Raw genomic sequence first — 27,268 nt, forward strand, 5'->3', positions numbered from 1 at the left:
TTGTCGTTAGAACGTGAAATTGCGTCCAAGTTTTTATTACAAGAGTTTCTACTCGGGGGAGTTTCACTGAGGCAAAACTTGGAGTGACTTATTAAAATATCCAAGGCAAGAGACAAATCGTGCTGCAATCCCGTTAAACTCCGCTTTTATACTGACTAATACATCAATTCTAAACTGAGCGGACTGGTTTGAATATACCCATTGAATTGTATGGGGTAGTAATAGAGTGTTGGTCGTATTCTACATACTTTTCAAAATTAAAGAAAATTAATGTGTTTAAAACACTCTTGGTACTTAGGTGTTATTCGGTGGCCACTACTACAAAATTTGATCTTTTATTGTTCTCTTAGGACAAAAATCTTCAAAACTGCACTTATCCTAAAAGAACCTTTGCGCTGCTTCCGTAGTGACAGGATATTTTGGATGGGTAAGGTTAGGGGTAGGATTCGCCTCTTGTCAAGATCCATGTGGAAGGATTTAGGGCATGTCTCTTCGGATGAAAGGGAAGCCAGCTTTGAACTAGCCTCTCCAGTCAAAGCAGGCAGGGGTGGCACACTCTTGTCTAGACTGGCGAGAACCTTTGACTCTTAGGGAACAATCCCCACCACCTCCAACAGTCATCTCCCGCAGTAGACAAGACCTATTGATCTATCCTTGTACCCCAGAATATCGACATTTGCGGTTAGTGATGTCCCGCTCCTGGATATCCACAAGGTTGCCCAGATTAAGTGACACGTCGTTTTTTTCTGTACCCAGTGTAGGTTCATCGGGAAGGTATACACCAGCCAGAAGTGAATTCTCCTAGAGATAACATTTTATCTTACCAGGGAATTAATAAAACTACACTATTATAATTAACAGACTTTATTTGACTTTCTGTGAAAATTAAACGTCTCCTGAAAGGAAGAAATTCCTTCACACAGACTTCCCTTCTTCTAAGATGGGGAGATTACCAGAAAGTTCCTCTCTAGTCCTTTTGTTTTTGGTTCCAACAGTCAAATCCGGTTTACACTACAGTAACTGTAATATTAACCCTTCTGTTCAGCCGGTCATCTATCCATAGAATGGCTCATATTTGTGATTGTCAAGTACATGCATGCACCGCTTTGTGAATTAAATGTAATCAACGTTCACTTCATTAAACCGAAAAAAGGATTTGTAGCACGTGTTAAAGAGGTAAAGAGTAAGGTGTAGGGGATCTGGCTGTGAACCAAGAGGCTGTGAACTCACTGATATTAACATAGACATCGCCAGTGCCCTGCGAGTCTATAACCTCTCATAGACGCCTGGAACTCGTCAGGGTAGGCAGATCTGAAGTGTGAAGGAGGTAAAGAGTAAGGTGTAGGGGATCTGGCTGTGAGCCAAGAGGCCGCAGTACTCACTACTATTGACATAGACATCGCCAGTGTCCTCCGTGTCTATGACCTCTCATAGACACCTGGAACTCGTCAGGGTAGGCAGATCTGAAGTGTGAAGGAGGTAAAGAGTAAGGTGTAGGGGATCTGGCTGTGAGCCAAGAGGCCGCAGTACTCACTACTATTGACATAGACATCGCCAGTGTCCTACGTGTCTATGACCTCTCATAGACACCTGGAACTCGTTAGGGTAGGCAGATCTGAAGTGTGAAGGAGGTAAAGAGTAAGGTGTAGGGGATCTGGCTGTGAGCCAAGAGGCCGCAGTACTCACTACTATTGACATAGACATCGCCAGTGTCCTACGTGTCTATGACCTCTCATAGACACCTGGAACTCGTTAGGGTAGGCAGATCTGAAGTGTGAAGGAGGTAAAGAGTAAGGTGTAGGGGATCTGGCTGTGAGCCAAGAGGCCGCAGTACTCACTACTATTGACATAGACATCGCCAGTGTCCTGTGAGTCTATGACCTCTTGTAGACGCCTGGAACTCGTCAGGGTAGGCAGATCTGAAGTGTGAAGGAGGTAAAGAGTAAGGTATAGGAGGATCTGGCTGTGAGCCAAGAGGCCGCAGTAGTCACTACTCTAACATTACTGTTTCCACAGCCGCCTCCGCGCGCGCCCTGTGAGTTCAAATCGATAACCGAAGCATCTGTGAAAATTTTAACTTTCATACCATCTATTATCCCAAGCTAAACTTTGAATATCGATGTTTTAGGACGCTTTAAACAGGATAATACTGTAACGTTTTATTCAATTAGAGTGATACAAATCCCTACGTTAATCATAACAGTAATTATGTAACAGCCTAATATATTTGATATTCTTTCTTTAATTCATATTTGGGAACTAAAATGAAATATTGCATTTGGATATGTAGAATTTAACGAGATCGTTATAATCACTATGCGTTACAGTATCTTAGGACATGCCCATATTTTTAATTTGGAAGTACTAATTACTCATTACTATCAATTAAGTCACGAAAAAGTAATTTAGTGATAACATATATTTCGAAACCATACATAGCTGTTATAATCGTTACAAAAATAAGATTTAAAAAATAAAAATTTAATTATTTTACTTTTCCCCTCGAAAATATAATTTTATTAAAAACTGGCCGGTATATTGCTTTCACTTAGGAAACTGGTACAATATATGTTTTACAATATCCATGCTTTCTACCAAATACATTTATCTTATTTTTAATGTAAATGTCATTAAGCTTTTAATTTTTATATTTATAATAAAACCGTCTAGCACACATTCAAATGGTCTTATTTTATATTTAATGTTTTAAATGTAAAAGGTTTGGTCACGATGTTTAATCATTCATCTTTTTGGTTAATAAAATTGAAATCCGTTTGGCAGTGTATTAACGAGGACTTTATATTAGCATGCGAAGCGTGCAGGTGTGCCACTAGTTACCCCTATTCAAGTGAGGACGTCAAAGGCTGATTACCTTATTAGGTATTCTATTATTACAAAGGGAGAACTTTGCATTTTTAACGTAGCTTCTAGCATAAATTACAATGACTTACCGAGCCAGTGGCCTGAATATCTTCTAGAAGCTGTAAACGAGCTCACATTCATGAGAGCAGTGAAGGTCTCGGCGAAGTAATTTAGTTCTGATGTGAAAGATAGTCTGAAATTAGTAGGTTTTGTCTGCATATGCAACCCATTTAGATGGTATCTTCTTTGCCGCATTTGCCGACTTGAAATCTCCTTTTGTTAAATATAAACTTTTGTTCGAGTAGGCTAATTTGCCTCACCAATTTTGCTATTTTGTGTTTCTCCTTAACACAATTTAGCAACAATAATTGTTTATATTAATTCAAGAGTGTTTAGATGTAACTTAACAATGGTTGCCTTTGTCGCCCATCTTGTACTGAGAGAATTTTTGACTCGGAAGGTGTTACCTAATGGAATATGTTTTGGAACTTTCTCTACGCCTTTACAAACTGTGAGACTAGTCATTTTCTATGTTAATGAAAGAATATATCAATTATGTAATAAACGTTTCATTGCTCTAGGCAACGCGAATTTCTACAATTTGGTTTACACAACTAGCTGTTTCCCGCGGCTTCGCACGCTTTTCGTAAGCTTTGCCCGTGTATGAGCTCTTCAGGTTCAAGTGAATTACATTTTCAACGCCTATATAGAGTTTACCTTATCGCCACGATCAAGAAAATCTGTCAAAAGTCAGCCACTGTACACGTACATGTACTTTACTATAAAGTGGTCTAACACTCAAGCTTTAAGTTCAACCAGAAATTTATTTTAAAGAAAAATATACTTATCGCCTTCAAATAGTGTTTGGCTATTTAATATACGTAACTGTCTCGTAATTGCTGTTTATAATGTGCAGGCGCTTTGATAACTTTTATATTTTGCAGCGCCGCCTGGTGGTGAGTTACATCAATGGGCATAGCATATAAACCTTCTCCGTGGAAAAATAAATATACATACAAATTTTCAAAATGATCGGTAAAATAGTTTCTGAGTCTATAAAGGACATGCAGGCAAACATTCATCTATATAAATATATAGATTTGGCATTTTTTGTATTTTAGAATTTACAGACAATTGCAACCATGCATTTTACATTAAGTCTTCAATATAGTATCCAGGGGAATGCCTGTAGAATCAATATTTTAAATATTATAATAATTATACTACATATACATAACATAGAAATGGTGGGAAGGGTTGATTCAATGTGAATATTGAGTTTAGCTCCAGTTCACCTTCCCTTTTAGTGCAGCGTCTGAAATATGCTATACAGGGTGTTCATTTGAAAACATCAAACTCGTATTAAAAGACATAGTCCAAGTATCGAAATTCTGTAAACGGGAGTGCATAGTACTATTTGGGGAACAAAAAAATTATTTTCAAAATGGGGGTGCTCATCCCCATGCACCCTCCGTACCCAAAGCCAAAATTTTGAAATGACAACTAGTACCTTGTGACACCTCAAATTGAAGCTCATAAAAATGCTGCATTTTGGTTTAAAAAATTGAAATCGGCCAAGCGTTTAGTATCATCAGCCAATAGTGTAATTTCTTACATTTACAATTATTAGTCTACAAACTACTGTACTACTGCTAATAACAACAAAATGACTCACTGAATACCGTTGTAAATCCTCTGTAAACTTCAAATAAAATGTTCAAATTGGTAGTTATTGTTGTTCAAGCAAAAAAAACCTATTATTAGTCTACAAACTACTGTACTACTGCTAATAACAACAAAATGACTCACTGAATACTGTTGTAAATCCTCTGTAAACTTCAAATAAAATGTTCAAATTGAGTAGCTATTGTTGTTCAAGCAAAAAAAACCTGTTTTCAAATTCATGCCTAACCTTTCTAAAAGTATCTCTGGGTAAGGTCTGCATTCAGAAATTATCCTGTTTTTCAAGTCTTGGACACCAGTGGGATGTGTTAAACTACTGATTTCAAGTAACCCCACAAAAAGTCTAAGGGTGTTAAGTCTGGAGACCTTGCCGGCCACTCAATTGGTCCTCTTCTACCGATCCAGTGATCCGGGTAGTGTTCATCTACCCATTGTCGCACAGGAAGAGCATAATGTGGAGGAGTTCAATCTTGTTGAAAATAAAACATATCCGCATCTAAATTTAACTGGCCTACTTCATTTACCTGGCTTTCAAGTGTTTCCACAATAAGAGGGTCAATAGTGTTTTCTAGCAAATCTAAGTATGATTCTCCATTTAAGTTCCCTTCAATAAATACAGGTCCAACAATAGTGTCTCCAAGTATTCCTGCCCAAACATTATTTTTATCAGCCTATTGGGTTGATCCTTCAACGAATACATATGGTTTTTGGTCTGACCAAAAACGGCAATTGTGCTTATTAATAAAACCATTAACATAAAATGTATATTCATCACTAAAGCAAATGTTTTTAACAACATTTTCTACGCCAGTAATGATTGCACTCATTTGTTCACAGAATTCAATCAGACGGTCCTAATTATCTTTATTAAGTTCATGACAAACTTTGACTTTGTAAGGACGAAATTTGTTAATTTTCAACGCTTTACGAACGGAACCAACAGATAATCCAGTTTCAACAGCAAGTTTACGAATGGATGTATTAGGGTTTTCAACAGCTTTATGAATCACTTCAATTTGAGATAATTCTTCAAAAACTCTGTTACCAGAACTTTTTTTGTTATTAATTGAACCACTTTCAGTCAACTTTGTAACAAAATCTATGATATACCTAGGTGACATATTCCTTCCAGGATGTAGTGTGTTGAATGCGTTAGCAGTTCTATTCGCACACTTATTCTCGGAACCAAAGATAAAAATAATCTCCACTCTTTCTTGAAGGCTGTAAACCATTTTCCTTGTGAAGCAAGACTTACAACACGCACCACTGTCACTAAACAAATGAAAAACTGCATTCCTAAATGTTTGGTGTGTTGAAACATGACCAGAGATAGCCGCTTACAGGTGCAGTCTCCAACAATACTGTAGATAAGAAAGATAAAAAATGATAAGACACCTGCTTGTTCCTGTTTACTTACAAATACTGATAGCGGATATTAGTAATTTTGTTAAATTACATAAAACCTTTTGCTTTTTAGCAATATGTTTTCAATTGTATAGTCCCAACCCTGTAAGATAATTTCTTTGTAAACAATTTAAATAGTAAAGAAATTTAACCCCTGCACGAGACTAAAACTTTTAGGTATTACAGGTTTCACAAGGATTCTTTTACAGTTTGTGTGTATGAAATATGATTTAAGGGGACGTTCGTTTTTTAATGAAATATGACGCGAGGAAATCAGATTTTTTGCAAAAAACATGTCATTCCCTTCTGTCATATTTCATACACATATTCTGGAGATGAATGCCGGTATTATCAGTCCTATTTCGAGTGTTTTATGTAAAGATGGCTTAAATTATCTACAAATGCTTATAACCATTGTAGGTTCTCTTGGATTTATTAAAACATTTTATTTCTCTTATTTTCTTCGTTATATTTAAACAAAACTTGATTGGATTTTAAAAACACTATCAATATTCGTAATGAATTTTTACTGAACTGTTTTCAAGAATTTCCAGTTATTTCTTTATATTTCATAATTAATTATTACTGTATTCGGATGCAGACAAAAGAAAGTTATTGGTACATTTTAGTCCAAAATACTACCTTATTCTGTCTTTTAAATATTACAAATTTAGTGCTGGAAATAGTGAAATAAATCGTTTTCCATGGAATACATATTTGGTTATTATAACCACAGATGGCTTGAGCGACACCTTTAAAAAAGCGTACAATTTACTTAGTACGTCTAGTACATGAAATTCTACAAACTACTTCACTGAATTTTAGGGAATTTGAATGGTGATTTATGTTATTTTATATTGGTAAATTAAAAACTGGTTTACTGTACGATTCCTGTTTTATAACCCTGTGGTGTTAGAAATGGAGACTATTCAAATCCCATGAAATATGAAATGAATAATGAAATGTTACTCATACATAAATGCTACACAGAGATGGGCTGAAAACTGATATGATTCCTGACTTTGGAGCCTTAAACTTTCAGCAAAATTAATAAAAGTAAAAAGCTGAATAGCATTACATGCTTTACCAAATCATTTTTGCTCATGGAAAATAACTAAGAAGCTTTTCTAATCCCGATTCAAATCTTCCAACCCTCATTAGTTACAGATAGTGTTACTAAAGTGTTAGGAGCTATTCCACCAAACCCCACAAGATTTTCATTGTATTCGTGTAACCTCACAGTCACGGTGTAACTATAGTATGTGAGGTTGGTTTCAGACGATGTACTAAGTGGAAGGTAAACATAGCTTAATTCAATATTCGCAATTCGACCAATATATTTTTTATTTTGGTTCTTATTCCACAATTTATTCCTCGAGGATACGAATCTGTACGAAGGAACTTACTAAGCGAAGTAAGGAGTGTCTGTCCGTAGAAACGGACATTACTGATGAAAAAGTATTGTGCCCTTGCCAAAGTAAGATTACAACTGCAATATCTTTACCGTCTGCACCGTCTTTAACCGCATGGCAACCGCTCTTTACTGCCTCGAGGCGAGAAATGTATTCCAACTAATTTAGTTTTTAGTTAAAAATATGACCACCTCGCTCGTAGTGACGTAAAGGAGTCGGCATTATTATAAGCGATATTTATATTCAAAGGACACACTGAAGTATGACTTTACGAGTCCTGAATCCTTAAAGCGAGCATGAGCAAATATCTTGGCTCCCTGGCCTGGTAAAATGTAGGTATAAGATGGCTGTCTAATATTAAACCGTTCGGAAGAGGGCAAGACGGTGGGGGTTGGCTCGGCTCCACCTCACCCCCTCCCCACCCCTCACCAACCCCTTACCGAGTGAGACCAGACCCGAGTTAGAAACGTTTAATTTACAGGAAAATGATTGTTTCCCGTTTTCCCGCTCCCGGTTGAACTATTGCCCTCCCGTCTCGAGGGTTAATTACAATCGCCAACAGATTCTGATATTTTTGTATTTCTCCGGTCCACCATCGTCTGGTTCCTTCTGATCACGAAAACACGATGTTAGTGCTAAACATCAGAATGATCTGAGGTATAGTTCAAATGATATGAATATTCTGATTGAAACACCAGATTATCAAGTTCCATAAATAACACGACGTTAGTGCTAAAAATCCGAATGATTCAAAGTATATTTCAAATGATATGAACATTCTTAAATTGTCACGCCAGATTATGTTCCATAGATAACACGATGTTAGTGCTAAACATCCGAATGATCAATCAAGATCATGTCCATAGATGATGTTAGTGCTAAAAATCCGAATGATCTGAGGTATAGTTCAAATGATATGAATATTCTGATTGTCACCAGATTATCATGTTCCATAGATAACACGATGTTAGTGCTAAACATCCGAATGATCTGAGGTATAGTTCAAATGATATGAATATTCTGATTGTCACACCAGATTATCATGTTCCATAGATAACACGATGTTAGTGCTAAACATCCGAATGATCTGAGGTATAGTTCAAATGATATGAATATTCTGATTGTCACGCCAGATTATCATGTTCCATAGATAACAAGATGTTAGTGCTAAACATCCGAATGATCTGAGGTATAGTTCAAATGATATGAATATTCTGATTGTCAAACCAGATTATCATGTTCCATAGATAACACGATGTTAGTGCTAAACATCCGAATGATCTGAGGTATAGTTCAAATGATATGAATATTCTGATTGTCACGCCAGATTATCATGTTCCATAGATAACAAGATGTTAGTGCTAAACATCCGAATGATCTGAGGTATAGTTCAAATGATATGAATATTCTGATTGTCACGCCAGATTATCATGTTCCATAGATAACACGATGTTAGTGCTAAACATCCGAATGATCTGAGGTATAGCTCAAATGATATGAATATTCTGATTGTCACGCCAGATTATCATGTTCCATAGATAACACGATGTTAGTGCTAAACATCCGAATGATCTGAGGTATAGTTCAAATGATATGAATATTCTGATTGTCACGCCAGATTATCATGTTCCATAGATAACACGATGTTAGTGCTAAACATCCGAATGATCTGAGGTATAGTTCAAATGATATGAATATTCTGATTGTCACGCCAGATTATCATGTTCCATAGATAACACGATGTTAGTGCTAAATATCCGAATGATCTGAGGTATAGTTCAAATGATATGAATATTCTGATTGTCACGCCAGATTATCATGTTCCATAGATAACACGATGTTAGTGCTAAACATCCGAATGATCTGAGGTATAGTTCAAATGATATGAATATTCTGATTGTCACGCCAGATTATCATGTTCCATAGATAACACGATGTTAGTGCTAAATATCCGAGTGATCTGAGGTATAGTTCAAATGATATGAATATTCTGATTGTCACGCCAGATTATCATGTTCCATAGATAACACGATGTTAGTGCTAAACATCCGAATGATATGAGGTATAGTTCAAATGATATGAATATTCTGATTGTCACGCCAGATTATCATGTTCCATAGATAACAAGATGTTAGTGCTAAACATCCGAATGATCTGAGGTATAGTTCAAATGATATGAATATTCTGATTGTCACGCCAGATTATCATGTTCCATAGATAACACGATGTTAGTGCTAAACATCCGAATGATATGAGGTATAGTTCAAATGATATGAATATTCTGATTGTCACGCCAGATTATCATGTTCCATAGATAACAAGATGTTAGTGCTAAACATCCGAATGATCTGAGGTATAGTTCAAATGATATGAATATTCTGATTGTCAAACCAGATTATCATGTTCCATAGATATCACGATGTTAGTGCTAAACATCCGAATGATCTGAGGTATAGTTCAAATGATATGAATATTCTGACTGTCACGCCAGATCTATGTAAACTTGTACACTATTCTAGATTTTCGAACAATGTAAATAGTAGAGCAATAATACACTACAACTAATATTTTATGTATCTTCACCACCCTACACATAATATTTATTCGTATAAGTTGCCAATATTTGAAGGGATTTTCAGTTAGTTTAAAGTATAGAGCAATACACTACAACCAATATTTTATATACTTTTACCATCCTACACATGACATGAAGTCGTATAAATTGTTAATAATTAGAGAAATTATTAGAAAGTCAAACTGTAGAACATGAGACGTTAACAAAAAACTTGTATACTTTATAATCCTACGCACAAGAACAAAGTCGCATATCTTGCCAATAATGGAAGGGACATAACATTATTACTAAGGGTAAATGAATCTAATGCCTTTTACTTTCATAAAACGAATAATCAATCTATCATCTGATGAAGTCGTGTACTCGTATGACAATTAATTAAAGTTCTAAGCTACCTATGTGAATGGGATAAACGAAGCCGGAGAAGGGGGGGAAGAAGGGGAAGGTTGGTGTGATTCAGGCTAGCTTAAGCCTTCCCCCCTCACTCTGCCCATTAAAACGAGATCTTGTTTCTTTATGATTTCAGCCCTTACACTTTTCCAACACCTCGAGGATTACGCGGTCCGAGATCCCAAATCTAAGTTTTACCTGTCATCTTGAATTTACAAAATACAGAAACCCATTACTGTCTTCATTTTGAAAAGTATAAAATATTTAATAGGCTGTAAATTATTGAAAACTTTTCGGAAAAATAAATAAAATTATGTTCCTTTACTTTCTGAAATAACATCGTACACCAAATCCATATTGATTATGTTATGACCAGCTTTAAAAGTTTTGTTTGGAAGTCAATTCAATTATTATAACTTAGGCGGGCGTTTCGTAAATGGAAGGTTCGTTCCCTCTTGGTTTGTTTATCCAATTATGATTGTTTGTATTCGTAATCAAATACTATTACTGGCTGAGCGTTAGCGAAGACTATCACTCAGGGGCTGGATAAACTATTTTGTCTGTGTCTGTCCATCTGCCCACGGGATTTTACGAAAACTAATGGAGGTAAAGATTTGGAATTCAGCATGAAGCTTAATTTATACATATGAAAGATCGAGTTTGATGATAAATTAGTACATGTATTCTCGTGGTACATTCCTCAATCTATCCTTGTTGAGGTCTGTTACGCGACTTTTCATCTGGCGTATTGGGTGTACACATGGAAAGAGAAAGAGATATCCAGTGTAATCTAGATGAACATTGTGTTCTCAATGTTTTATTAGGTGCACAATTGAGTGCATTGTGATGATCTATAAACTGCCCCAAAACTACAGGAGACAGTGACAAATCCCATACTCGGCACTAAGCGGAAGATGAAAAAGAGCTAAAGACAACATTCAAATTCAATATTAATGATGATAACGAATTTGTCTTACACTACAGAACTGCTGACATGATGACATCCCCGTTCGTAGACACTTTGACACCTGAAATATAATATAGTACTAGTGGCTATGCACGTAGTTCTCTATATTACTGACTGGAGAGCCATAATCATACCCTCATGAAATAAAATCCCACTCATTCCTCATAGAAATACGAACATCTCCACATCTCCGGTACAGTTTACACTCCCATCTATGAATGTGCTGACTGAATGTCGTAGACAAGTCAATACAGACATAGACACCTTACTGACTAGTATTAAGACCAATGGCTCGTGCCATATGCAGTAGTATCTAGGTCTAGCCGAAGGATGGAGCTGGAACTTTGTTCAGTGAGTCTTCTGTGTTTTATGTTTTCTGTGTAGCATTTTTTTGAGGATATCCTAAGATTATTACAGTTGCTATTGAATTATTTGAGGCCAGAATCAAAAATTTAGAATCTGGAGAACCAATACAGTTGGAGGTAGAGGTTGTATTCACCCGTGTGTAAACATATTATGTGAATTATTTAAAGGTTCTTAAAATCTCATACAGATCAAGTGGAAATATTTTATATACATTTTGGTACATTGAAGTATTTCAAGGTAAGAAAGTAGCTTAAGTTACCACATTTTATTTTATTTCTACTCAAGTGACCATAGTTGTAAGAACAATATCAAAAAACTCTCTGAAAAAATAAAACTCCAATGTTGCAATAATTGTAATCTTCATACGTAGGAAAATCTCTAAACGTCCAAATGCTACATGATAGATCTTTATGGCTTGTATTGCCACATTAAATGTAATTAAAAAATGCTCACAATTCAGTGAAATGCTAACAATTAAGTTTTAGAAGCACTAACCACTCTAAGAGGAGTGACTTGGAGTGTGAAAATGCCACTTAAAGATCTCAGTGTATACTTTGAATTGATCCCTTGCTTCCTCTGGCCACTGGTCGATTAAGCAAAGATTGTTTCTAAGAAAATCAATTGGATTTAGACACATGCCATCTACTCTTATTTTAATATCAATAATTTCATGAACAAATTTATAATTTCTTTAGAAATTTTAATAAAATACGTTTTGCTCTGAAGAAGATTAAACACAAACAAATTTCCTTAACATAAGGAAACCAGCAAAAATAATGAAACAAACTAATTCTAAAAGACTTTCAAATACAATTTTCAGTATTTTTAGGCAGACTAAAGGGCCACAAGACTAATCAGGGACTTGGCTGCGGAGGTCAAGTACATTATGGACATCAATACGTTATCTGATGTTGCTCTTTGGTTGCAGAAATACCACGACAAGGACGCCGAGGTGGCGGAAAGGACGGACTGCTGCTAATGAGGGAATTGTCTGCAGAGGTCAAGAACATTATGGACATCTAGACGTTATCTGATGTTGCTCTGTGTTGATTGCAGAAATACCACGACAAGGACGCCGAGGTGGCGAGAAAGGACGGACTGTTGCTAATCAGGGAATTGTCTGCAGAGGTCAAGAACATTATGGACATCTAGACGTTATCTGATGTTGCTCTGTGTTGATTGCAGAAATACCACGACAAGGACGCCGAGGTGGCGAGAAAGGACGGACTGTTGCTAATCAGAGAATTGGCTGCGGAGGTCAAGAACATGATGGACATCAAGATGAACGCAGTCATGGTCAGTGTAGTGTACTAATATTCCAGTTGAATTAGTCTTTTACTATTATAAGCTCAGCAACTGATATTAATATCGATATATCTACATGTACATGTATAGAATCATCAGTTTGCTCGCTCATTATTGAAATAGATGTTTAAAACTACAAATTTCTCAGTAAACAGCTATTTGACGTGCATTTTAGTCAGCATCGGCTACATCGAAACGAATGGACCGGTTCATTTAGTTTAAGAATATCAAAAAATGTATTCTCATGCATTTTGTGAATGTTTCATATTTTACATGTTTAAAAAACCAAATTTGAAAAAATGCAATATAAAGATTTGTAGAATATTTGAAGCGTCAAAGAAGATCACGCTTGTTCGCTCTGTAGCCGCTAGGGGCGGGACTATCGGGGCCATTTTGATGTCAGAGCGTTTCTCTGGTCAGTGGCTATCCAGGCGTGCTAGTGAGAAGTTACTATCACTCCTTGTTCAAGTGACTACTTCTTTTGGGGACTATGGATGTACATTTTGCACGGGGAAAAACTTTTGTTTATTTTTTCCACATACTTTGAAAGTAAAACGACAGCTTTACCGAAACGTAAACAGGTACTGGTTAGATAATAACAGGTAACCCATAAGCGACCAACAGTATGATATACCCTCTCTAAATAAACGCATTACATCACCGTCACTAAGATTGAACCCATTACCAAAACCAGTTGGTTGATTTCACAAAATGAAGAGATGTAAACCGTTTACGTTTTCTAGAGCTCGGGCACATATTACGTAATAGTAGATAACCCATAATCGACTATCAGAGTGACATATCTTCTCTAAATAAACGCACTACGTTGCCGTTACTAAGATTAAACCCATTAGCATGAACCAGTTGGTTGATGACACAAAATGAAGAGATGTAAATAGTTTACGTTTTCAAGAGCGTGAGTACTAATTAGGTAATAACAAGTAACCCATTAGTGACCAACAGTGTGACATACTCTCTCTAAATAAACACATCACGTCACCGTCAGTAAGATTAAACCAATTACCAAGAACCAGACACAAAATGATGAGATGAAAACCTTTCACGTTTTGAAGAGAGCTGGCACTAATTATTAGGTATTTTTTTTTTTTAATAACAGGTAAGCCATAAGCGACCAACAGTATGACATACCCTCTCTAAATAAACGCATTACGTCACCGTCACTAAGATTAAACCCATTACCAAGAACCAGTTGGTTGATAACACAAAATGAAGAGATTTAAAATGAAGAGATCGTGCACTAATTGGGAAATAGCCATGAGCTACCAACAGTGTGACATACCCTCTCTAAATAAACACATTACGTCACCGTCACTAAGATTAAACCCATTACCAAGAACCAGTTGGTTGATAACACAAAATGAAGAGATTTAAAATGAAGAGATCGTGCACTAATTGGGTAATAGCCATGAGCGACCAACTGTGTGACATACCCTCTCTAAATAAACACATTACGTCACCGTCACTAAGATTAAACTCATTACCAAGAACCAGTTGGTTGATAACACAAAATGAAGAGATTTAAAATGAAGAGATCGTGCACTAATTAATTGGGAAATAGCCATGAGCGACCAACAGTGTGACATACCCTCTCTAAATAAACACATTACGTCACCGTCACTAAGATTAAACCCATTACCAAGAACCAGTTGGTTGATGACACAAAATGAAGAGATGTAAACAGTTTACGCTTTCAAGAGCGCGGATGATGAAAAGACAAGCGCGCGCGGAGGTTAACCCAATCATGTGTAATGGGATCGGGTACACTGATCACGTGATGGCTTCAGTGATAAAATCAGCCCTGCGGAACCCCCCCCCCTACACCCCACCTCACAAGCCTCTCGAGGCTCTTACCGCCTCTCGTACAGACAAACAATACTAGACTCACGTTAAGCCTTCACATGCTTCTCAGCACCGCCTTTCGAGGGGGCTCTTAACAATCGCCTAATCATCACAACTATGCTGATTGTTTGTTAGTCTCCGCTTTGCTTTGTTCACATTTCTTGCAGCTTAAACTTTTCAACCCATAAGTCTATTACTCGACTTATACATCTTTCCAGACCACACTAAAATGATCGTTATCGATGGGAGTGCCGGTGGCCGAACGATCTAAGACGTTGAACTTTGAGTCTGAGTTAGAGATAGCGCGGGTTCGAATCCTGTCTGTGACCCTTGCACTTTTTATCAGTACCATCGACCTTGTACTGTATCGACTCTCCCTCTTATTCTGTTTGATAAGATCCTCGCACAGGCCAGTGGCCAATGAGGACGGGTAGAATAAGGCTTAAAGGGGACCGGCTACACCTTAAAAAAAAAACATGAATACTTGTAAAAGAATAAAATGCTACTTGTTCATTATTTTTACCTTATGATAGTTATAAAAACTCGTGAAAAACGTAACATACTCATGTCTGTAATATTCAAACCCTCATGTGGCTGCCAATTTTGTTTTGCGTATCCCAAATTAAATATTTAATCTAACCTTATCATTTTCCACGTCTTCAAGTATCATTCTATGAAGGTTGCCGATTGCATAGAAATAGTTTTTTAATACACGCAAATAACCTATTTTAGAATATTAAATATTACAAAAATTATGGTTGCCTGTAAAGTCGGTTTTTACGGGCGAAGATTTTACGTGACAACGTCTTTTTCTCGGTAGAATATTTATTGATATGAATATTATTAAATTGCACAATAGGAACAGCTAATGGAAATTTTAAATATTACCTGTCCTACCAGAATAGATGGTCGTGGTTCCAGGACATGTATTGATAACATTATAACCTTCTTCAAGAGTTTCAGTCACAATCGCATGTTTTTGAAACGGACTTTCTGACCATCTGGCCCAGCTGACTGTGTTATCTCCCCTTTCACCTCGTCAGTCTTCGACTGTTGAAATGAAGTTTCGAATGATAAATAATGAAAACATTCACACTCTTAATTCCTGTCTCCAGCATGAAAGTTGAGTGGATGTCATTGAAGCTCCTGATTGTAATAACGGCATTTAAGTCATTTTTAAATACCTTCCTTCGTTTGTTTTAACCATGCTTGTCCTGAACGCTCAAAAAAACTTAAAGGTCCTGGGAAAAAGCCTTGGATAACGTCAGGAATAAGAACCTCTTGTGCGCGAAAACGGGAGCTTTATGTTGTAAGTAAGAGCAATTTTTCCACAGATTTCATGTCTTATTTTAGAAGGTATAAATCTATTCTTCGTAGGGTAATACTTCAGGCGAAAAAGAATTTCAACATTGATTACATTAAAAAAAGCAGTAATCTGAGTAGGGCAACTTGGAAAGTTGTGAATGATGAGCTTGGTAATTCAAAATCTTCAAACAACCCTATTATCCTCACCGATGGTGATGTAGCTATCAGAACCCAAGCTGATGTAGAAAGAAAGTTTAAAACGAATATTTTGTTTTCAGTTGGTAATCAACTATCACAGCTGGCTTCTTTTGATTCGGCTCTCGAGTATGTTGCAAATGTCCCAGCTCTTCAACAATTAGATAAACCTTCTCTTTTTTTTGTTTGAACCAACCACTATGGCTGAGTTCTAAGCTCGATTTCAAAGCTGGGAAACTCGAAGTCGAGTGGGTGGGATGGGGTTACATCTGAAGTTCTTAAGAAGTGCGCATATCTTATAGCTTTTCCTCTGGTACACATAATTAATCGATCTTTTTCTGAGGGAATTTTTCCAGAAAATCTAAAGCTGTCTGTCATACGTCCAATCCATAAAAAAGGCCAAAAAACTGAGATTTCTAATTACAGGCCAATCAGTCTGCTCTCTTCTTTTGCTAAGGTGTTTGAGATGATCATTCTGGCAAGACTTCAATGTTACTTTGACTCTAACACTCTCTTGACTGCATCTCAGTTTGGTTTCAGAAAAGGGTTTTCAACTTCTACGCGCTGTCAATGATGTCATTGGTGCCGTGTTGGGAGCCTTGGATGGGTCGCAGTGTGTCGGTGCGATATACTGTGATCTGTCCAAGGCTTTCGACTGTGTCAACCATTCTGTTCTTTTGGGTAAACTTGAAAGATATGGCTTGAAACGGTGCAGCTCTCTCACTCCTTTCCTCATATCTCTCTGAGAGAAAGCAGAACAGTTTCTGTAACAAATAAAGGACAACTTCAAAGAGGTTGGTTGAGGACCAGCTCAGGAGTGCCTCAAGGCTCCGTACTTGGTCCTTTTTTTATTTTCTATATATATAAAACGACCTTCCTTCCAATATGAAATCAGACATTGTTTGCTATGCGGATGACACAACTGCTCTATCTTCTTGTCGTGATATTCACAGCCTCGAAATTAATTATGAATCAGTCGTATGTCAGCTTGAATAAGTGGTTTGAGTCAAATGGTCTCCTATACAATGAAGAAAAAACTAAAATCATGGTTTTCTCACCAACTTCTCGTGATATAGCGGGTTTCAGCGTAAATGGTATCAACCCATCAGAGTCTGCCTCTCTTCTTGGTGTTGTCATTGATTACAAGCTCAACTGGTCTAAACATATAGATACGCTATGCTCAAAGCTGTCTTCAATTAACCTTTGCTTTTCGAGTTTTAATGCCTGCAGTTGGTAAAAGAAACTATCGTTCAAATTTACTATGCTTATGTATACATAGACTGAAATATGCTATTGGATTCTGGGATCTTCTAGTGAAATTTTAAGGGTATTTAGATTCCAAAAAAGGATTGTTCGCATTATGTCTGCAGCAGGTAATCGTGCTCACTGTAAGCCATTTTTTTCAGCAACTGAATCTCCTCACTCTTCCAAGCATCTATATACTTGAAGTTTTGACTTTCTTTTCAAAAATAACCCACATCTTTTTTTGCAGAGAACACTTTTAATCATCAGTACGATACCCGCCACAGGGGTAATATGGTCTACCCCGATCCATAGATTGACAATTTTCGAAAGGGGCATGCACTATTCAGCTCTACGGCTCTATAACGCGCTGCCCTCGGCACCTGAAAAAACATAACCAGCTCACAAATTTTTCTAAAAAACATTAAAACTATTTTGCTTGAAAAATGCTCATATTCTGTTCAAGAATTCCTGTCATATTGCACAAACATGTGAAATAACCTATGTTGACTATTTGATTGTTGATTTTATTTAATTGTTATTGTTATATTTATATACGTACTATTTTATCTATGACTTATTTCATGTAACTTTATGTTATTAACGAAATAAATTATTTCTGATTCTGATTCTGATTCTGAACAAGGAATTGAATGAAAATAAGAATTGCACAAATTTTTAACTATAGAAATATATTTTGTTTACTAAAACATTGTACATAATTTGAAATTAATTAAAATTTGTTATTGTAAATGGTAAAGTTTGAATAAAACATTTACTAAAATTGGAATTTGAAATTCTTGCTAAACACAGTTAAATTCTAACCTCCCGCGCGTGGTGATTGGTCGGTTTAGTTCGTTTGTTTGGTCGCACTGTTATGACAGGTTAGAGGTTATAATTTGTTATTTTAAATGTTTGACTAGCAATACGCGCTGTTTTCTTCTCAATCGACTGAATTACGATTGATTGCAGAGTGATTTAAACTAATAATTTACTTAACACTATCAACATTTGTCAATAGTATGACATAACCTATAAACTCAGTTTCTCAACTTTTGTGTCAATCTAACAATTAATCAATCAATCATAGTTTACGATAATGAAATATCAGTGAACAATTATTTACCTTTATTGTTGAAGTTGTTGTAGAATGACGAATCTAAGCACTCCACATTTTCACGAATAAACATAGTTATCTGCTTTATCCCGTGCGCGGACCCACACAGTTATCTGCTTTATCCCGTGCGGATCCCGTGCGGCGGACCACTGGACGGCATCGTAACGTTACCGGGCGTTACACTTTTTCATGAGTGACTCCGAGCCGCAACCTAATTTAAGACGTTGTCACGTCAAAATTATTAAGTGTATCCAAACGTTATCTACGCCAAGTACTAACTAGGGATCTTAATCTACGGATAGATGTACATAATCTAGTTCTACATCCCATAAACTTGCATAGTCATTTATCTAGATTGGATGGTACTGAGGCTACAAACAGATAACAAACATGATATCTTATCGTCGTTGTTTTTGTTGTTGTTGCGTACATCTCACTGATTCCGTCCTTCTATCTTATCTGGAGATAAGTACTTATTGGCTGAGCGTTAGCGAAGAGGGACTGGATATTTTCATTTCTGTCTGTCTTTCTATCAACACTATCTCGAAAATGAAGTGACAAATAGACTTGAAACTTAGCACAAAGCTTTATTTCTATAGAGGCAAGACTAAGTTCGATGATGGTGCATGTCACTCCATGCGATTTTGCTTAGCGTTATCAAACAGTTTTTCCTTTATTTCTCTGGGTAACCATGATGATGATGAGAAAAAAGCAGCCAATATTAGTGTGCAAACTGGGTAAACGATATGAGATTTGACATATCAACACATGCAGCTTAATTAATGCAACACATACAACATCGCCTTTTGGCGATTCAATGTGGAGACTGATTGTTTAGAACACTGCTATGAAACCCAAGTTAATCAACAAAAACGTGTATGCATCATGTGACAGGATATTTTGAAAAAGGTTCCGTAGACTTTAAATGCTGCATGAAATTTCACTTCTACATAGATAAGAATTAGTTCTATGATAGAGTGTTGTAAATATGTATTTTACGTATGATTGTGTCTGTATACCTGTCCGCAGGGTATCTGAAGCATAAAATAACCTATACATTAGAAATTGTGCACGCAACCTGAGCGAAGGTTACACCACGCCGTGTGATTTATTCCTGCCTTGTTTAATTAGAACATGGAGATATTCAGGTGTTCGTAGCTCTAATCTTCACCTAATTAAATACTCCTCCCAGTAAGTTTAACCCTCTAGTACCATGAAACTAGTAAAGCTTTCTGCTCATTGGTGCCGTCAACGAAACTAATACTGCAAACAAATGTTCTCTTACCGTTCACACCCAATCTCACATTTGCGAACATGCTTTACACCAGACGATTCGTGATTTTTACATGGCAATAAAGTAGTTCAGAAATCAGAAATCTTTATTATCGTTGACATTTTACAAAATGCATGACAGTCGTCAATTCACAACTTAAAAATAAACTTGAGGAAATAGTGTAGCTATTACACCATAATAATCTGTAATGTTATAGAGTGGTTTATTCAATATTATTTCCCTAAGTGCTGTCTTAAAACTTTGAGGTGTCAGAGATTTTAATACTCCAGGTAATGTATTGTACATTTTTACTTCTTGATACAGCTTGTAAAGGAGAACATCAGGAGACATATTCCCTCTCAATGATCTAATCATAAATAGACCCTTTAGAATTTTTGCGGCCAGATTGTCAATGTGCGAGGCTGGACTGAAGATGGAAACTCAAGAATTAAGAATGCCAATATCTCCGAACCAGAACGAAAGCAAAGTTGTATGTCCTGAACATTCTCCACATTTAAGCTCAACTTATTATCATTACACCAGTTAAGTATTACACCTGATTTAGAGGTACGGTAACCATATCTTTAGGTGTCTGTTGACTAATACCTTGATTACACACTACACGATCATCTGCAAACATGAAACACTTTACATGTTGCTCTATGATGTTGCTTGGAAGATCATTTATGTAAATTATAAACAAAATCGGACTAAGCATAGATCCCTGTAGTACGCCTTGTATAGTATGCAAAGAATTGGAAAAAGAGCCATTTAAATACACAGACTGCCATATATTTTCCAAGTAGGATCTAAAAGACTAAATAGCAACACTGTCAAACGAGTACAAATACAACTTATCTAGGAACACATTATGTGTTACAGTGTGTTGCTAGATGAGTTGTATTTTTACTTAAGTTAGCTGGGGTTTCCGTTCTCAGACTGTGTCGTGGTTCCAATTGCACACTACTACTTTGCTTTACTTTACACATCTTACTATGCAATACCTGCAAGCATATCCAAACATATGCATGGCATTTGCACAGTGAGCAGTGTTAGGATAAAGTCAGCAAAGTATTGGTGTGTGGGCCAGAATCGCAAAGATTGAAATCAACTATCTCCTATTATCCAGCGTATTGTTATAGTCACACGAGGAGCTATTTGAAATTTCGTATTGATCCGTATTTATTCTCTTAATTGGGATCTTTCTACTCCAGTAAAGTAAAGATGTCTTATTTTAACAGGCGAAGTTAGGGCTAAGAAGCCCTCTCTAACACTTAACCTGGGGGTCAACGGCTTAAAGGTGACATCCGAACCACCACCAATGGCCGGGCAGGCGGGCTGCTTGCAAGGTCAACTTGCAAGGTGCTCAGCGGTCAACTATCCAAGCAGCAGCCACGATCGACGTTGCTTGATTGGTTATCTTACGATAATCGTTGTACCCACTACACTGCGATAGTGGCATTTTAATTATTTTTAAATCGTAGTAAAGAAAAAATATTCAAAGCCATTCGTAATCTATTTTGGCCTCCCCCAGAACTGAATCCGTGAAATCTCGGTTAGATGGCTGCAGCTTTGCCCTTACGCTAGCGAAGGTCAAGAAGGGCAAAGGTTAAATTAATAGACCTTTATGCTTTGTTATTAAATTGCGTCATCTTTCACATGGGTTTCTTAATTAGAAAACGAAACCAAGAAATTAAGAAATAATTACCTTCGTCAGGCAATACATAAATCGAAGGATAAATGTGATAAAATACACTTTTCTAGTACGGTTTATAAAGTGACTCCATTTTTTGGAACTCGAGTTACTATTGATAGTAACATTCCTTATATCCTCTCCATCCCTTACACAAATTCACCCATCGCAGTCAAGGCTCATTATGGTCGAAGGGACAACGAGTTGGCAACCATAACTTTTGGATTATACATTTATACTTTGTCCACAAAAATTACAACATCTCTGCAAACTTACCCCATAATATGTTTCAGTTTAAGTGTCGATGATGAATGTTCATTTTTGAAAGCGTCTAGTAATTCAATAGTATTTACTTAAGGTTAATACGTAGTCACTTATTAATTGTAAATTACAAGAATGCTCACATTCTCCAACTTATATTTCTTCCCATATTACACAATTCTCACCAAAAACTCAGATACTAGCACATAAAACTTGTTCTCATACGATTCCGAAGTTACGTAAGGTGCGATCGACACTAGATAGTAAAGTTCATCTCGAGTTTGTTACTTTTCAACTGTGAACTCTAGCATGCATCCATTAAGACCTCCCGAAACTTCTTCCACATGTCGACAAGTTCACTTCAGCTGTCACAAAGGAAAACCTAACACCCCATCCTAATTATTGTTATTATTACCTTAAAACTGTAGCATAATTCATTTAGACCTCACGAAACTTCTTCCACATGTCGACAAGTTCACTTCAGCTGTCACAAAGGAAAACCTAACACCCCATCCTAATTATTGTTATTATTACCTTAAAACTGTAGCATAATTCATTTAGACCTTTCGAAACCTATTCCACATGTCGGCAAGTTCACTTCAACTGTCACAGAGGAAAATCTAACACCTCCCTTATTATTGTTATCAAATTATAAACTGTAGCATAATTAATTTAGACCTTTCGAAACTTCCTTCACATGTCGGCAAGTTCACTTCAACTGTCACAGAGGAAAATAACAACCCATCCTTATTATTGTTATCAACTTATAACTGTAGCATAATTAATTTAGACCTTTCGAAACTTCCTTCACATGTCGGCAAGTTCACTTCAACTGTCACAGAGGAAAATATACACCTCATCCTAATTATTGTTATTATCAACATATAACTGGAGCATAATTAATGTAGACCTATCAAAACTTCTTCCACATGTCGGCAAGTTCACTTCAGCTGTCACAAAGGAAAACCTAACACCTCATCCTAATTATTGTTATTATCAACATATAACTGGAGCATAATTAATGTAGACCTATCAAAACTTCTTCCACATGTCGGCAAGTTCACTTCAACTGTCACAAAGGAAAACCTAACACCTCATCCTAATTATTGTTATTATCAACATATAACTGGAGCATAATTAATGTAGACCTATCAAAACTTCTTCTACATGACGGCAAGTTCACTTCAGCTGTCACAAAGGAAAACCTAACACCTCATCCTAATTATTGTTATTATCAACATATAACTGGAGCATAATTAATGTAGACCTATCAAAACTTCTTCCACATGTCGGCAAGTTCACTTCAACTGTCACAAAGGAAAACCTAGCACCTCATCCTAATTATTGTTATTATCACCTTACAATAAAATTGTAGCATAATTCATTTAGACCTATCGAAACTTCTTCCACATGTCGGCAAGTTCACTTCAACTATCCGAAATGAAAACGTAACACCTCATCCTAATATTATAGTTATTATCTACGTATAACTGTAGCATAATTTATTTAGACCTCCCGAAACCTCCTTCACATGTCGGCAAGTTCACATAAATTGCCTCAATGGAAAACCTTACACAACATCCTAATTATTGTTATTATCTACTTATAACTGTAGCATAATTTATTTAGACCTCCCGAAACCTCCTTCACATGTCGGCAAGTTCACATAAATTGCCTCAAAGGAAAACCTTACACATAATCCTAATTATTGTTATTAACGCCTTATAACTGTAGCATAATTCATTTAGACCTTTCGAAACCTATTCCACATGTCGGCAAGTTCACTTCAACTGACACAAAGGATAACCTAACGTTATAAATGTTAAACATGCGTTGGTTACTTTGGTCCTAAAAGGATTTGACAGGACACCATTCCGTGACAGTATCATAATCGATTCGACAGGAAAGTTTATTAACCTCCACGGGCAGGAAACAATATCCTGATGTTTATTGTGACAGTATGCGCATTCAGTGTCGTGTAAACTTGGTACCAAAGCTACGCCAAGTTTCTCTCAGGTATAGAATGTGACATGAAATGCGGGAACTTGTGTATTTTGGATGTATTTCTATCCATTTCTTATGTTAGAGCCTTTTATTCTATGTTATAACATTCTTTAATGATAAATTTGTTATTTAAACTGCCTTCCGAAGTGTATTTATTGATAGTGCATATGTAAGATCATACCAAAATTGGAAAATTGGAGTTACCATTATACATCTTCCGACACATTTGGAAGAAAGTGTTTAGAGATTCTTTGGACAGATCTTATCGGCATTATATTCATTTACAGAGATAGGCTTCACAGAAATGTTTAAAAAATTCAGTATTCAAAATATTTTAATTTTGCGTAATATGATAGCACAAATATTGCATAATTAAAAGGCCGCTAGCTTTGAAACTATGTATCAAATCGAGCTGAGTTGCGAACTTTTGCAAGACGTATTTAAGGACAATTAATTGTCATAGCTGGTTTACTTGGACTGAGTTGAGGGTTACTTACTGAAGTGAGCGATCATATTCACTCCAAATGCAGTCATCTTGAACATTTACGAGAACACTCAAAAGACTCTTGCGTACTACAATACTGATATAATACATACGTATGTATATTCCTTGAAGTTGGAAGGCGAATTATTGCATATATGACGTTTGTGTTCTTTAAAATAGAGAGTAAATAAGGCACTTCCCCCCCCCCAGTATTTAGTAAATGGCTGTTTAATTGAAGAAATCAAAGTTTAAAAAAAACGCAAATGACAAATAGACTACATACACAATAATACACAAAATAGCAAATAGACACATAGCTATATGTCTATTTGCATGGGAACTATGTAAACATAACTCTGTTTATTACATCGTAATATAAAACCTACTCATTTATTTTTGGTGTAGATTTCATGAATTAATCATGTGAAAGGTAAACAGATACCACTCCCAAATTATTTCGGTAACCATGGAAAAAATCCGAAAGGTTGTTTATAATGATATGTTGAAATTGTTTTAAATATCCTATAATCTATCTTGGTATTAATGTAAAACAAACACTCCAAGAAGATTAAAGATAAATGTATTTTTAATGAAACATGTTTTATTTAGTACAAAATTCTTTATATTATTATTATTGTAACCACTTTTATTCAGTTATGTGGGTCTGATGATGTGCTCATTGAGTACGAAGAGCCTCACAGAAATAAAAAAGTATATTATTGGAGTGTTTGTTTTAAATTAATAACTCATTCCAATAACAACACAGCTTCTAGAATGCTATATTCGTATGTTTTTTCTTTCAATTGCCTTTTTTTATTTATGTGAATTCAACAACGTATCCAAGTTTAGAACAGTATGCTCTCGTTTGGTTGAAAGCTCTAGAAAGACAACCGCACGTGTGGAAAATGAAGACATAACCTCAACGTTCCAGACAGCCTTATCGAGTGCGGCGAAAGAGTAAAGGGCACAGCTAACCGAAGTGTGTGTCTTGAGGAAAAACTCCGGAAAGGCACCGGGCGGCGGCGGCGGCGGCAGTGGCGGGAAGATGAGGCGCGGCGTGGCGGGAAGACGACGATTACCGGGTATTTGTATTCAAGGAGTGTTAAAGTTGGCAATTGTCAATGGCAATTCTCTTAGCGAGACTGGTGCTGCAGTCCGACTGGTTATAATGGCGAATGGCGGGAGCCGTGAGGAGTTAATTAAGGGGTGGGAGGGCCAGGGGAGGGGGAGGGGGAAGTTAACCCCGCCGCGCCCTAATCGATTCCTGCCATTCTTATCACAAGAAGAAATTCTCCAGACAGAACGGGTCGTATCGCCGCGAGGGACTCGCCCCGCCTAATCTCGGCGAGGTTATTCAGCTCTGTTCGCCTTATATAAATATAGCACTGGTTTTGTGCCAGGTTCGAGTTGAAAAATCGAATTCACCACTTAAAAGCCTTTATCTGAAAACTGAACAAGTGACGATGGAAGGATTGTGAAGGAAACAGGATTTTTCCATACATTTGCCATCGTTCAGTGATACAAAAAAAATCAGTAACACTACGTTTCGAGTTCTGCAATCTGATGTCTTCTTCGTGTAAATAACGAACCTAACACATAATTAACAATTAGGTTAAAATAAACAAATCATACCAGAGCGATGTGACACGCCTAAGTCAGGAATCACAACCACCATGCTGTGTGTCAACTTCACTAACTCTAAAACACGCACTTAATAAAAAACTAAACACAACACTAATCATTAAAACTCAACTTCAGAATACCGTTTGCAATTAATTATGTGTTAGGTTAGTTATTTACCTGAAGAAATCAGATTGCAGATCTCGAAATGTAGTGTTACTGATTTGTTTTCTACCACTAAGCGATGGAAAATGTCCGGAAATATCCTGTTTCCTTCACAAATATAACAAAATGGAGACAACACTATAAATATAACAAAATCTGTGAAATTTATTTCTTAATCACAATTTTAAGGCATATTTTATTCAATGTTCCTTTTTTAAAAGGAACAATTCCACTGTGGAATTGCTTATAATGGCCCATTAGGGGCTCAAATTTAGCATGATTATTAAAATCAAGGTTTTTAATTTCCTACACTGCCTTAAAAATATTTTTACAGAACGATATGTTTTGTAACAGTCCTTGTAGTTAACAACATTTGATACATTCTCAAAAATTTTAATTATAAGGATTTTCAAAATTATTTAATTTTCAAACCTCTTAGTTACGTGATGATCATTCCAAAAATGCATTTAAAATGCACTACTAACATTTTGGTGCAAAATATGTTGGCAAACAATCAATTATCAAAGACTACGTGTACGACTAAAGCAAGCAAGAGATAAGATCGAGACCTGGGGTACTCCACAAACCTGAAACCGTTCCCGGCCGAGACGAAAGGCCGGGCGCCAAATTGACAGTAAATACCGCAGTAAACCACCGCCTGTCCCGTATTTTACCGCCTTTACTCCACAGGACCACATCTCGTTACTGGAATCAGTGTTTCCTCCCTTAACAATTTCTTGTCCCGATCTGTTAACGTTTTGTAACACATTGTGTCAACGTGTGGCACATACCTACCGGACATTCTACTTATCCATGTACAACTAGCTAGTTGTTTAGGAGTTGGGACTGTACACAATTTTTGTTTCAAGTTTATTTTGTTTACCATGGGAGGATTGTGAAGGAAACAGGATTTTTCCGAACATTTACCATTGTTCAGTGATAACAAAAAATCAGTAACACTACTTTTCGAGATCTACAATCTGATCTCTTCTTCAGTTAAATAACTAACCTAACACTTAATTACAAGCTAGGTTAAAATAAACAAATCATACCAGAGCGTTGTGACACGCCTAAATCAGGAATCA

At 36.5% G+C, this 27,268-nt stretch overlaps 1 protein-coding gene across 3 annotated transcripts in view; it reads left to right on the forward strand.

Moving 5' to 3' along the window:
- Nucleotides 1-27,268, forward strand: part of LOC124355341 (voltage-dependent calcium channel subunit alpha-2/delta-3) — a 159,895-nt gene that overhangs the window by 37,639 nt on the left and 94,988 nt on the right. For all 3 annotated transcript variants that reach the window (XM_046806438.1, XM_046806439.1, XM_046806440.1), the window contains exon 3: nucleotides 12,845-12,955. In XM_046806438.1, coding sequence (XP_046662394.1) covers nucleotides 12,845-12,955 — 111 coding nt within the window. The remainder of the gene's footprint in view (nucleotides 1-12,844; nucleotides 12,956-27,268) is intronic.

The sequence above is a fragment of the Homalodisca vitripennis genome, chromosome 2 (assembly GCF_021130785.1).
Source record: "Homalodisca vitripennis isolate AUS2020 chromosome 2, UT_GWSS_2.1, whole genome shotgun sequence".
NCBI lineage: Eukaryota > Metazoa > Arthropoda > Insecta > Hemiptera > Cicadellidae > Homalodisca > Homalodisca vitripennis.